The sequence below is a fragment of the Sander lucioperca genome, chromosome 17 (assembly GCF_008315115.2).
Source record: "Sander lucioperca isolate FBNREF2018 chromosome 17, SLUC_FBN_1.2, whole genome shotgun sequence".
NCBI lineage: Eukaryota > Metazoa > Chordata > Actinopteri > Perciformes > Percidae > Sander > Sander lucioperca.
The window spans coordinates 9,608,715-9,621,750 of record NC_050189.1 but is presented as its reverse complement, the minus strand read 5'-3'; the positions used below and the strand labels follow the sequence as shown (position 1 = coordinate 9,621,750).

Genomic DNA, 13,036 nt, shown 5'->3' with positions numbered 1-13,036 from the left:
TGTCTATTAAAAATTTAAACAAACAACGTTTTCCCCTCCCACTTGATCCTACTTCTAAAATACTCTTCAGAGATACTTCTTCCAAACCAATTTCTCGCAATTCTCTGAGTAGATCTAGTCTTTGTCGGTCATAATTTCGACAAGAAATCAAAACATGATGCACTGTCTCAGGTTCCTGACATGAACACAAACCACTCTGATGTTTACCTAAAATAAATAAAGTGCTGTTCAGCAATGTGTGACCAATCCTCATTCTAGAAATAATAACCTCTTCCTTACGTCTACCTACCCCTCTTTTACAAACATTAACTGAGTCAGTTACTTTCCTAGAAATTGAGAATAGATGCCTTCCTTTGTTTTCTTGCTCCCAGAGCTGTTGCCATTTTAAAATTGTTCCCTGCCACACAATGCTTTTACCCTCCGCCTTAGATAGATTAATGTTGACATCTGTGATTTCCTTTTCAGCAGCTTCCTTGGCCAACTTATCAACCCTTTTTTCATTTGATGCAATGCCTACATGAGCTGGGAAAAGTGATTTCTTCTGGTGCTGATGCATTTCTGGCAAACAGAGATGCATGAGGGAGAGTGGGAAGATTTTAAAAACTACCTATTCTATACTTCCAGTTTCCTACTTTCTGCTTCCTGTGTGTAACACACCTACATAGGAAAGTCCAATAGGTGGCATGATTTCCCATGTTTCCAGGCAGAGGACAGAACAAAGAGTGAATTATACATTTGAATATGTCTGATATATGTCAGAGAAAATTTACTTTATGGTTTTGATGTTGCTTTTTTATCAGTGTTTTGTTTCTTTGGTATTTATATAGTTTTGGGGTAGCTGCATGTGTCGTCATATTTCACAACACCCAGCAGAAATGTGTCACAAACAAGGTTAATTATCCCAAAATTAGGAAAGCTTTATTGTGTTGACACATATGTAGCAGGAGCCTACAGAATAGATTCAAATCTAATCTAATGAATACAAATAAGGTATTGTCTGCTTGGGTTTTAATTATATATGCATACAGCCAGTTAAAGAAAAAGTCAGTGAAATACCAGATTTTTATGACTTATCACTTATATATAGCATAAAAAAATTGCAGTTTACAAAGAGGTGTTTCTGTTAGAATGGGGTTGACAAAATAAAAGCACCTGTCAGTATAACGCAGTTCAACAAACTACATCCTACAAAATGGTCATATTAAATCAGCACCTCTCTAAGGCAATATCTGAACATTATAACCTTCAAGGAGGACTCATTGCAGGACTGTTCAATTATATTTTTTTCTTTATTAAAAATAAAATAAAATAATAATTTTATTAAAATTGCAAGTTGTGTTTTAGACAATAGCTGAACATGCTGTATGCGTTTGTGTAATGTGAAATACATCATTATGCAACAAAAACATTAATATATTTAAAATTGAAAATCTTTAATCTTAAAGTTACACTGACGTTTCTTAAGAATGGGGATGTAACTTCTTTTTATCTTTTTTTCCCGTTGTGCATTTCAATTTTCAACTTTTGCATGTGTTCTGCGTATTGTATGGTATTGTGGTAGTGATGGCTCAGTGGACATGACACATGCCTTTGGTGTGGGAGGTCTGTTTAAATCCCACTGCGATAAATCAACCAATGTGTCCCTGAGCAAGACAATTAGCCCATAGTTGCTCTAGAGGTGTGCAGCCTCTGATATATATATATATATATATATATATATAGTAATTGTAAGTTGCTTTGGATAAAAGCGTCAGCTAAATGTAATGTAATATTCTGGTGCTATGTAGGATTCATCAGATTCACAGACCGGCTTTTTATCAATACCTACCTTTACTTACCGTTTTGTTTGCTGACACGTTTGCCATAGGTACTTTATAAAAGTTATATGTCAGGTGTTGTGTTCACACATCAAGCTTTGTATTTGAATACACTACAGCTTTAATAGTAAAGCTGCCTTCAGTGGAACCAGGTGGTGATATGGTGGTACTGAGAGGCTTCATGGTTGTTCTGCCTCTGTCATTATACAAAGTTTGTCCAGAGGGCGGCACTATTAAGCAAAACAAAAAGGATTCTGACACACTGTTGCAAACAGGAAGGTCCATGTGATGGTTGATGCATCATTAACGAAATATCTTTGTGATAGAAACGCCCACCCAATACTCGAAAAAGTGTACGTGCACCATGATATTAAATGATGTTACAGTCAGAGTTCTTTGAGATGTAAGAAGTTTTAAAACAAACTACTAGATTTAACACAGACTCACAGACCAGCTGGTTTAGATGCTTGAGCGTTTTTAATTTTGCATCCTGAAAGACAACAAAGACCAGTTCACTCTCCAGACAGAATAAAGTTTTGCTAAAAGCATTATTTTCATAACTCGTTCAGTCTGCTCTTAGGCCTAAGAGACAATCCAGCTCCTGTATGTCACTTGTCTCTTCAATCCTTTGGTAGCGTTACAGCGATAGAAAAGAGAGATATGAAATGAGATATAGAGCCTTTAGGTTATATATATGAGACTGATGACACAAAAACAGTATTTGTGCTCTCGACAGGTACTTGATGCCTCTGTGTCAGCCCAGGAATCACCAGATTTTCTTACTGCAGACAAATGGGCGACGGACAGAACACCGGACATCATCCCAGCATTTTCCTCCTGTAAAAACCAAAAACACAGGAGCATTTCTTCTTGTTCCGAACACAAAAATCACTACAAAACATGTCAGACAGAAACCACTGTTGTACTGTCAACATTATGGTTATTGTTTTAAACATTCATAAAAGACAAGTCACAGTCAAAACTAAATAGAATCAAATGATGAAATTCTGATTAAATGTCTGTTTATCATTTGCACCACTCATCCATTCACGTTATAATCCTTAAGATATAAATAAACATTTGTGATACAATTTATGGTCTGCATTTTTTCACCATAGACATTCACATTTACATTCTGTAATTGCCTCTCAAGAAAATCTCAGAATTGACCAGTGCATGAAGAAGAAAAACTGTTTTTTCCTGTAGTGTTGTGTAACCTCTCAATAGAAATACTGTAATTAGATTTACCTCCAAAGTTCATTTGCAGACAGTGCTGACTGCCACGCCAGTTGTTGGGCTGTCCACGACACCAGTTCTGGTAGGAGAAGAGTGAATTATCACTCCACAGCCAAGAACCCTCATACAGACAAGAGAACAGAATATTACATACATTAATAAAGATGTTTTAATCAAATGACTACCAGATTGTGTAAATAAACTAAATAAATAAAATAGCCTACCTGTTGTGCATCAGAGCCTTCGAGCCATGCTTGTTTGTAATTATAACTGGTGCTCATTATCAGCCTCTGAATCTCATGGTATTCCTGTATGTTATCGCTGATGCAAGGTTCCCACCCAGGGACTGACAGTTTCTCTGATAAACAGACAGGAGTTTAGGGGCTGCAACTAACAATTATTTTCATTGTTGATTAATATGTTGGTTATTTTCTCGATTCATCGATTAGTTGTTTGATCTATAAATGTCAGAATATGGTGAAAAATGACAATCGGTGTATCCCAGAGCCCAAGATAACGTCCTTAAATGTCTCGTTTGACACGTTTTGAACTGAATATCTTTGAGGTGTACACACCTCAAAGATATTCGGTTTACTGTCACAAAGGAGTGAAGAAACCATAACATATTCACAATTAAACACACCCACACTCCTCCTCTATGCTGTTCCTAGTAGTGAAAAAGGACACGGAGGATTAAAAAAAACATGATGGACTCTTCAGAAGAGGTAATTATCTTCACTTGAGCTTCTGCGCGGGAAAGTCACCGGACGACACAATCTTCTGAACATAGTCCTACTGAGAAATACAGAGAGAGTTGTGTGGAGCTGATAGTCTTAATTAGCTTTGTAGCAACTCATTTGGAAATGGCTTGAATATAACAGACGTTCATTAATAAATAAAAACGTACACACTAAAGCTTTAAAAAGTTGGAATCAGAGAATTTTGAAGTTTTTTTTTAGAACAAAATTACTCAGCCGATTATCCATATAGTTGGCAATTAATTAAAAAATGACAAATTATCAATTAATCTCTGTAGCTCTAGTGGAGTTGCCATGACACTAATAAATAGAAGAATTGAATGACAATAAGTCAGAAGAAGACGCCAATTAACCAAGTGGGCAAGTCAACACAAACAAAATTAACTTTACGTAGAAGCAGTGAATCAAAAATCATTCCCCCCCCTGTGATCTTTGCCTTAGGGGTCCCCGGACCCCAGGTTGGGAACCACTGTGCTAGAGTATAATATCAAACACAGTCCATTCTGTGAAAATTCTTTGTATCATACATTGTTACACTGTTTTTCTTCCTGATGATTTATCTGTGTGACCCTACCTTGAACCAATCCTCCTTTTCTATGAAGCTTCTTTCTTATCTATCTACTTGTGAATGGATCGATTGTTAAAAAAAAAAGTTCATATCACATGTCTCATTAAACCTTTAATCCCATTGCATGAAAATTTCACTTTATGAGGTTTTTTAACATTAATATGCGTTCCCCCAGCCTGCCTATGGTCCCCCAGTGGCTAGAAATGGCGATAGGTGTAAACCGAGCCCTGGGTATCCTGCTCTGCCTTTGAGAAAATGAAAGCTCAGATGGGCTGATCTGGAATCTTCCTCCTTATGAGGTCATAAGAAGAAAGGTTACCTCCCCTTTCTCTGCTTTGCCCGCCCAGAGAATTTGGCCCACCCATGAGAGAGAGACATCATGGCTTTCAAACGAGCAAAGTGGCAGTTGGTCAAGGCCACACCCCCCCCCTCACGCCTCCTTAATAGCTACAGACACAGAAATGGCACATACTAAGTAAAGCTCATTGTGGGGCTGGCTCTAGTGGCTGTAATTCTGCACCAAGGCTGAATTTCGGGAAAGAGACTTCAGATACAGTATTATGGCGCTTTTCCATTACATGGTACCAGCTCGACTCACCTCGACTCTACTCGCCTTTTTTGGTTTTCCATTACGAAAAAAAGTACCTGGTACCTGCTAACAGGTACTTTTTTTAGTACCTCCTCAGTCGAGGTTCCAAGCGAGATGAGGCGAGCCGAAAAGGTGATGTGAAAGCGACAGACGGGGGTGTCCTGAACAATCCCGCTATTTTTAAACAGTTTAGCCAGCTGTTTTTTTTTTGCTGCCTCCAGCTTAATTTGAAACAAAATGTGTCTTCTTGCAACACACACCTTCGACGTTCTGTGTGTGCGTCGCATTAGGTCACAGTAGTTTACTGCGGCGCCGCTTGTTTACAGTTCTGCGGAGGCTCCGGCAGAGCTTTCGCCGTAGCCTAACTACACACACACATGGCCGGCTCCACTCACACACCAGCGCACAAGTATAAACATCAGGCCACTTTTACATAGGCTACACAGGCTACGGCGAAAGCTCTGCGTGGAGCCTCCACAGAACTGTAAAACAAACTCAAGTGGCCTGATGTTTATACTTGTGCGCTGGTGTGTGCATCGATACGGCATAACGACCAGCCACGCTGAGGCGGTACTAAAATCTGCAATGGAAAACGGACGCACAGTGTGTCGAGTCGAGTCGAGGAGAGTAGAGTCGAGGCGAGTCGAGCAGGTACCATGTAATGGAAAAACGCCATTAGGGGACCACTAACTGTCCAGGGGCGTCGGACTGGGGGGAAAAAGGGGACTGAGTACCCAGGGCCCTCATGTGAGGAGGGCCCAAAAAGATGCTAGAATGAATAGCTGTGGATGCGGGGAGGGGCCCATAGAAAATGCCTTTCTACAGGGCCCAGAATTTTGTGCTACGCCCTTGCTAAGGTCTATATAGAAGCATCCAAAGAGCACCATGTCATGGGATCTTTAAAACATTGTGAATTGAACCCTGCTTCATCTCACTTTGTTCTCCGAGCTCGTAACTGATCAATCAATCAACTCACAGAGGTCAAGCCAGTAGATGATAGGATACAAACAACAAAACAATCGTGAACGGATTGTTTTGTAACAAGAAGTCAGCAGTAATTGTAAAGTGAGATCAGACAGTTCCCACCAAGGGAAGCCGCCTCATCTCCTGGTTTGGTAGCCTTGATCCCTGAGAGAGTCAGCTCAGGGTTTTGTTCGTTATCAACAATCTGAAAAGCGAGGTGATAAGAAATCACCCTGGCTGAAGGGTTACAACCAAAATAATATACATGAGATGGGGCCGCTCCAAGGTATAAAAAGATTTTTTTTAAAAAGGAGGTGAACAGCTTCTTTTAAATGTGCACATTTCAAACCTTCCTGGGTGCCATGAACTTAACATTAAGAAAGTGTGGCAATACAGTAAAAGTTTTTTTTTTTTTTTCTCGTTCCTCTTTGATAAACCCCTTTATTGGAATCGTTTGGAGGATTTGGTTTAACATGCACAAGTTTTGGTTTCCGTAGCAGCCAGGCACTTGTTGTGTTGCAGCCATGGAGCCAGTACGCAGCGATCTACTGTGGCTTTATTTTACGATGATAAAGCTCTGCAAAACTGCAAACCAAAATTGAATCAAAATAAAACTTTCCTCTTATTTGTGAAATAAGCATGTGACCCGTTTCAACTCCACCCCTCAAAGAATTGGAATCAAGAATCGATAAGAAACGGAATCAAAAGGAAGAATCGGAATTAGAATTTTTTAAATCAAAACTATGCCCAACCCTAGTTAAGACTCTTTTTTTACATGGCTTGGTTGAATTCTTCGCAGAGTTCCTTACAAATGGGGCACCATTTAAAAGGGAACTAAACAGGCTTTCCAACGGTATAAGATTTATTGCCAAAAAGCATTGTTACCACAGAGAAATAATCTACAAAACACAAATTTCCTTACTTTTTGTGCTAAGTTTATTTATAGGGCACCCTAGGGTACTTTATCATGTTTTCTACACAGAAACGGCATCCTAGAGGGCACTTCATCACATTGTATAGAGAATTCCAAGACGGCTCTTTTGCAGTGTTTTCTTTTAACATTGGGTGGCAACATGGGGCAACACGGGGCAACAAAGGGCCATAATGCAATGCTCTGCTCCTGAAACCAATGTTATGACTACAGCGTTCAGTGATGATGCACAATGGTGATGATTAGTTAGTGTCCGAAATGTCAGGCATGGTTTGAAAATCACACCACTTTACTCATTCACTATATAATGGACGCTTGTGCAGTAAATTCTGATTTCAGACACTTTCTGATCATCATCTTGCTTCATCACTAATATCATGTAAAACTGCACTTGACCGTTAGCTTCTGGTCGTAGTGGCTAACAGAGTTATATCATGGCCCAGAGGTGTGTTTTTGAAAACGTGCCTGTTTGGAGCTAGCTGACTGCTTGGCCTCCTTTATTGCTCTCTACAGCTTTCTCCTGAACCATTGTACCCCGAAATAACTTACAGAAGACCCCCAAAGCACTTAATATGCAAACCTACTGTGTACTTCTTCTCCAGAGAAACACATTGTACTACTACATTTACCTGAAAGAGTAGTGTTACTGTTTACATTGCAGATTCAGATTTTACTCACAAAATGAACGGTTCTCGAGACACACACACACACACACACACACACACACACACACACACAAAAAGGATTCATGTGATGGTTGATGCATCATTAATGGCATATCTTTGTGATAGAAATTTCCACTTATTACTTAAAAAAAGTGTATGTGCACAATGATATTTCATGATGTTACAGTCAGAGTTCTTTGAGATGTAAGAAGTTTTAAAACAAACTACTAGATTTAACACAGACTCACAGACCAGCTGGTTTCAATGCTTGATAGTTTTTAATTTTGCATACTGAAAGACAACAAAGACCAGTTCACTCCCCAGAGAGAATACAGTTGTGCTAAAAGCATTATTTTCATAACTCGTTCAGTCTGCTCTTAGGCCTAAGAGACAATCCAGCTCCTGTATGTCACTTGTCTCTTCAATCCTTTGGTAGCGTTACAGCGATAGAAAAGAGAGATATGAAATGAGATATAGAGCCTTTAGGTTATATATATGAGACTGATGACACAAAAACAGTATTTGTGCTCTCGACAGGTACTTGATGCCTCTGTGTCAGCCCAGGAATCACCAGATTTTCTTACTGCAGACAAATGGGCGACGGACAGAACACCGGACATCATCCCAGCATTTTCCTCCTGTAAAAACCAAAAACACAGGAGCATTTCTTCTTGTTCCGAACACAAAAATCACTACAAAACATGTCAGACAGAAACCACTGTTGTACTGTCAACATTATGGTTATTGTTTTAAACATTCATAAAAGACAAGTCACAGTCAAAACCATATAGAATCAAATGATAACATTCTGATTAAATGTCTAAGTTTATCATGTGCACCACTAATACATTAAAGTTAAATTCTTTAATATATAAATAAACATTTGTGATACAATTTATGGTCTGCATTTTTCCACCATTACATTCTGTAATTGGCTCTCAAGAAAATCTCAGAATTGACCAGTGCATGAAGTTTTTTTTTTTCCTGTGGTGTCTTACTTTAACCTCTCAATAGAAACACTGTAATTAGATTTACCTCCAAAGTTCATTTGCAGACAGTGCTGACTGCCATGATGGTTGTTTGGCTGTCCAGGACACCAGTTCTGGTAGGAGAATAGTGAACTATCACTCCACAGCCAAACACTGTCCTACAGACAACAGAACAGAATATTACATAAATCAATAAAGATGTTTTAATGAAATTACTGCCAGATTGTGTAAACAAACTAAATAAATAATATAGCCTACATCTTGGGCATCAGAGCCTCTGTGCCATGCTTCTTTATACTTTATACTTAAAGTGGTGGCCATTAGCCTCTGAATCTCACGGTACTCGAATATGTTATGCACTGATGCAAGGTTCCCACCCAGAGACTGACAGTTTTAATATGTTGGTTATTTTCTTGATTCATCGATTAGTTGTTTGATCTATAAATGTCAGAATATGGTGAAAAATTAGTGTATCGGTGTATCCCAGAGCCCAAGATAATGTCTTTAAATGTCTCCTTAGACATGTTTTGAACAAGATATTCGGTTTACTGTCACAAAGGAGTGAAGAAACCATAAAATATTCACATTTAAAGTGGCCATATTATGCTCATTTTCAGGTTCATTATTGTATTTTGAGGTTGTACCAGAATAGTTTTACATATTTTTGTTGTAGTGGACATTGCTGCAGCTCCTCTTTTCACCCTGTGTTCAGGTCTCTGTTTTAGCTACAGAGTGAGACATCTCAACTTCTATAACATCTTTGTTGGCAGTCGCACATGCACAGTAGCTTGGTAAGGCTCAGAATTGCTAGCTAGCTGTTGGCAGGATTAGCCAGGAGACTTCTTCTAAACGAGGGCGCACTTCCAACTTTGCGTGGAATACCTGCAGAATAGAGACATGTAAGTAGTTCTTTTGTAGATTATGGTGAACTTGTATGTGTTGTAGCAGTGTTTTGCCATTGAGAACGACGGGGCTAACCGCTAGCATGCTAGCGCTAGCATGGTTTAGTCCCCTCGTTTCGGCTAGTGACGTAGAAAGTCGTGCAGATTTTGAACAGCTCACCCGGAGACTGAAGGCAGGACACATTCAGAAACCCGTATCTCACTCAAAACAGCATGGATGTTTTCTTTTTCCAAGTTTGTATGCGTGTGGAAGCACCAGAGACACAAAATAACACCCCAAATCCCAGAAAAAGTGTTTGTTTTTTTCATAATATGGGCACTTTAAGCTATAGTGCGTAGTTTCTGTCTCCCCCATGAAGAATTCTATGTAATACATCACCAAACGAGGCAGATCCAACCTATCGCTGACCAGACTGCATTATATTCTATATTAAGCAAGAGGCTGTTACATTTGCTATCAATTCAATTTGGTAGGTCTAGACTAGACCTAATTTACAGAGACCCAACAATTTCCCCCAAGTGCAAAGCATTTGGTATTTGCCAACACCGCAGCTCCCTGTATGTTTAATGTTCTAACAATAGGCCTATGTTTTCACATTTTAACAGGCAACATTCACGTTATAACGAGATAAAGAAATGTTTTGTGTTACGTGATCAGTTACAAAATATCTTGTTATAACATCAAAACTGGCCACTGGCGACTGTCAGTTGCGAAAAAGTTTGTGATAATGTGATTTTCTCTAACACATAACCTGGTCCAGATTTACTAGATATATACATTTTGATTGTGAAAAGAATGGAATCACTGGAGTCATTTCAGATATATATATATATATATAAGGACATAACAAAAAAGCAAACATTGCATAGAATAAACACAAGAAAAGATCTCTCCAAAAAATTGTCTTCACATTATCATCAAGAAACAAAATAATAAATCTCATCTTTAACCTTGCTAATGTTTGTCTGCAAGTTAAGGACCACAGTTCTTTATTCTTAATTCAATTCTTAATTCTTTACCCATTCAAGTTGAGACATTTGATCTAACAGTGGGCGGACTCTGCACTATAAAGCTAAAGTGGTTGTAAACACAAATTTAGTGCAAATGTTAAGTCATTTCCAAAAAAAGAGGTCACGTAGCAGCTTTAAAGTTCCAATCATCCAAATACGTAAACAGACTATATAAAGAAACTGTGCTCATGTTTAGTTTTTTTCAGAACACAACTGATGGAAGCAATGGAACTGTTTAACTCACAGAAGGCAGCTAAGGTATAATTTACACATTTATATGAATAAAGATGCCATACAGCAATTAGTTATGACCAACATGGCTTATTATACACATTGATTTGTAAAGCTGCTGGCGTTTCACTGGCTCAGCTTTACTTTTTTTCACATTTATGACCAAAAAAAAGTAATTAGTTGGAGTCGGGATCAATCAGAAACGTAGCCTTGAGAACTTTGTTTGGAACTTCTTGATGGTTTCTGGTAATGTTTCTGAAAAAAAGAGAAGGGAGAACACACACAGTGTAAGGCCAGGTGAGTGTGTTTTATTGTTTATTTTTGTGTATGTGTTTGTGTTTACCTGCAGGTTGTCGTAGTGTCTCTGGCTGCTGCAGTGGAGGTCCTTGGCGGTGCTCTCGTTCAGGTAGAAAACGGAGCAGAGATTACAGAAATAGCCTGATTTGGGGACCACAAACTCCTGACCTGAAGAGGGAGACGGGAGAAAATTGTAACAAACATCTGCAACTGGGTCGTTTTTACATTAAGTGGAAGTGTGTTCTGTGGTGGAAATTTCATCAAGATCAGAATTTTCTCTGGTTCATTTCATACATGCACGGAGGGGAACAAGTCCTGCACAGAGTCACATTGTCCGCAAAGGAGTTGAGCCCCCGAACAAAGGCAAGCACAGCTTCAAATAAGTTTCCAGATGTTATATGTTCGTGGGTCTCACCGAGGGGGTTGTTGGGTTTGAATGGCGGCAGTTTGACGTCGGTAGCGACACAAGGAGACTGAGAACGAGATCGCTTTGCTTCAGGTCCAACGGGCTCCCTCCTCAGTTTACTCACAACTGAAGTGAAGGAACAAACAAACATCTTTAATGCTTTAAAAGCAATCATACAACAATTGAAAAAAAAATGTATCCATGCATCAATGTTAGTCGAAGCCATAAACGATTAATTGCTTAGTCGATTGTCAGAATTTAGATAATAATCTGCAAAGATTTTGATAAGTGCTTCATTGTTTTAAGTCATATTTCAAGCAAATATGCCCAAACGTGCTAGTTCCAGTTCAAAAGTGAGATTTGGATGCTTTTATTTGTATTCTATGATAGGAAAATAACATTTTAGGGAGATTAGGACAGTTTTACTGACAAAAGTAGCAATTTCAAGAGATGTATTTTTCAGTATTGATTAAAGAATTAATCAATGATGGGAATAATTGTTACTTGCAGCCTTAAATGTAAAACAAGCATTTATAAGTATTTCATCCACTTTATCAGAAAGATGCATTTTCATTGGTCCAAAATACCAGCTCAATGTGGGCTTAGTCTATTCTTTCAGCTCTCTGTACCTTTAAGGTCCGCCCTGCTCCGTCCTTCCTTCTTTTCCTGCTCTCCTTCCTCCACACATCCCTCCAGTGTCTGGTGCTCCGGCTGCAGCTCCTGCCCAGCAGAGGCTGCCTCCATGTCAGCTGGGCTCGCTGCTTCCACCTCGACCTTCTGGATCTCCGGCTGGCCGTCACTTGACAACATGGACGGATCTGTGTCCAGTGAGGAGGAGGCATCGAGTAGAGTTGGAGGCAGAACATCAGTGCTAGTTGGTTCCAGCTCTTCTTCTCTCTCGTCTATTGCAGTCACGGTTTTCCCTCTGGTAGATTTTCTCACTGTGGTAAAAGATAATGATCGGTCGAGCAAACAAATGAAAAGCAAACTGCAAACTAATGATCTTTAATTAACTAAGTGTCATGTCTGAGAGCTCGATCACTGGAAAACAATGAAGCCAAAGATTGCTGTTTACGTCAAAATTATACATTTTGTATTTTTGAGACCCCAGAGATTAGATTTGGGGTAATGACATGACTGTATAAAAGATATGAATGTATGTGTGTGTGTGTGTGTGTGTGTGTGTGTGTGTGTGTGTGTGTGTGTGTGTGTGTGTGTGTGTGTGTGTGTGTGTGTGTTACCAGGGGTCTGTCTGGCTCTCTTCTTGCCACGTCCTCTTGTCCTGGTTTTTACAGATTCCTTTTCCTCCTCCTCTTCCACCGCTCCCACCTCGTCTAGCGTCACAAAGTTCAGACTTTCCTCTAAAACTGGACAACAGCAAAATGTTTAACCTCACCCCCATTGGAAGTTTCAATGTGTTCTTGTCTAACAACATTAAATCAACTCAGATTTGATTGTGGCTGTTTTGACACTGATCAACAAAAATGAAAAAAGAAACATTTTTAATTAATCACAAATAAAAAATAATACGTATCTGGCTAAGTGCTTGCACCTTAATCATCACTAGTGCGGCCATTTGATCCTTTTTACGGCTGCCTTTTTAACTTTTAAGAGCAGGAAAGGCTTGAGACAATAACGATCCATTTAAGTAAGCCAGTTTCAGGGCTTTGGCA

At 39.2% G+C, this 13,036-nt stretch overlaps 3 protein-coding genes across 4 annotated transcripts in view; 1 reads left to right on the top strand and 2 right to left on the bottom strand.

Moving 5' to 3' along the window:
* LOC116053083 (mucin-2-like) overlaps positions 1-13,036 on the top strand; it is a 183,976-nt gene that overhangs the window by 38,113 nt on the left and 132,827 nt on the right. The window lies entirely within an intron of this gene.
* Positions 7,784-13,036, bottom strand: part of znf638 (zinc finger protein 638) — a 32,203-nt gene continuing 26,950 nt past the window's right edge. Inside the window, exons 31-32 of the mRNA XM_035993682.1 lie at positions 8,563-8,669; positions 7,784-8,165 (exon numbers count right to left, since the gene is read on the bottom strand). Of these exons, the coding sequence (XP_035849575.1) occupies positions 8,095-8,165; positions 8,563-8,669 (178 nt within the window). The 3' untranslated portion in view covers positions 7,784-8,094. The remainder of the gene's footprint in view (positions 8,166-8,562; positions 8,670-13,036) is intronic.
* LOC116053078 overlaps positions 10,229-13,036 on the bottom strand; it is a 65,740-nt gene continuing 62,932 nt past the window's right edge. The window contains exons 34-36 of the mRNA XM_035993669.1: positions 11,373-11,489; positions 11,004-11,125; positions 10,229-10,915 (exon numbers count right to left, since the gene is read on the bottom strand). Coding sequence (XP_035849562.1) covers positions 10,853-10,915; positions 11,004-11,125; positions 11,373-11,489 — 302 coding nt within the window. The 3' untranslated portion in view covers positions 10,229-10,852. The remainder of the gene's footprint in view (positions 10,916-11,003; positions 11,126-11,372; positions 11,490-13,036) is intronic.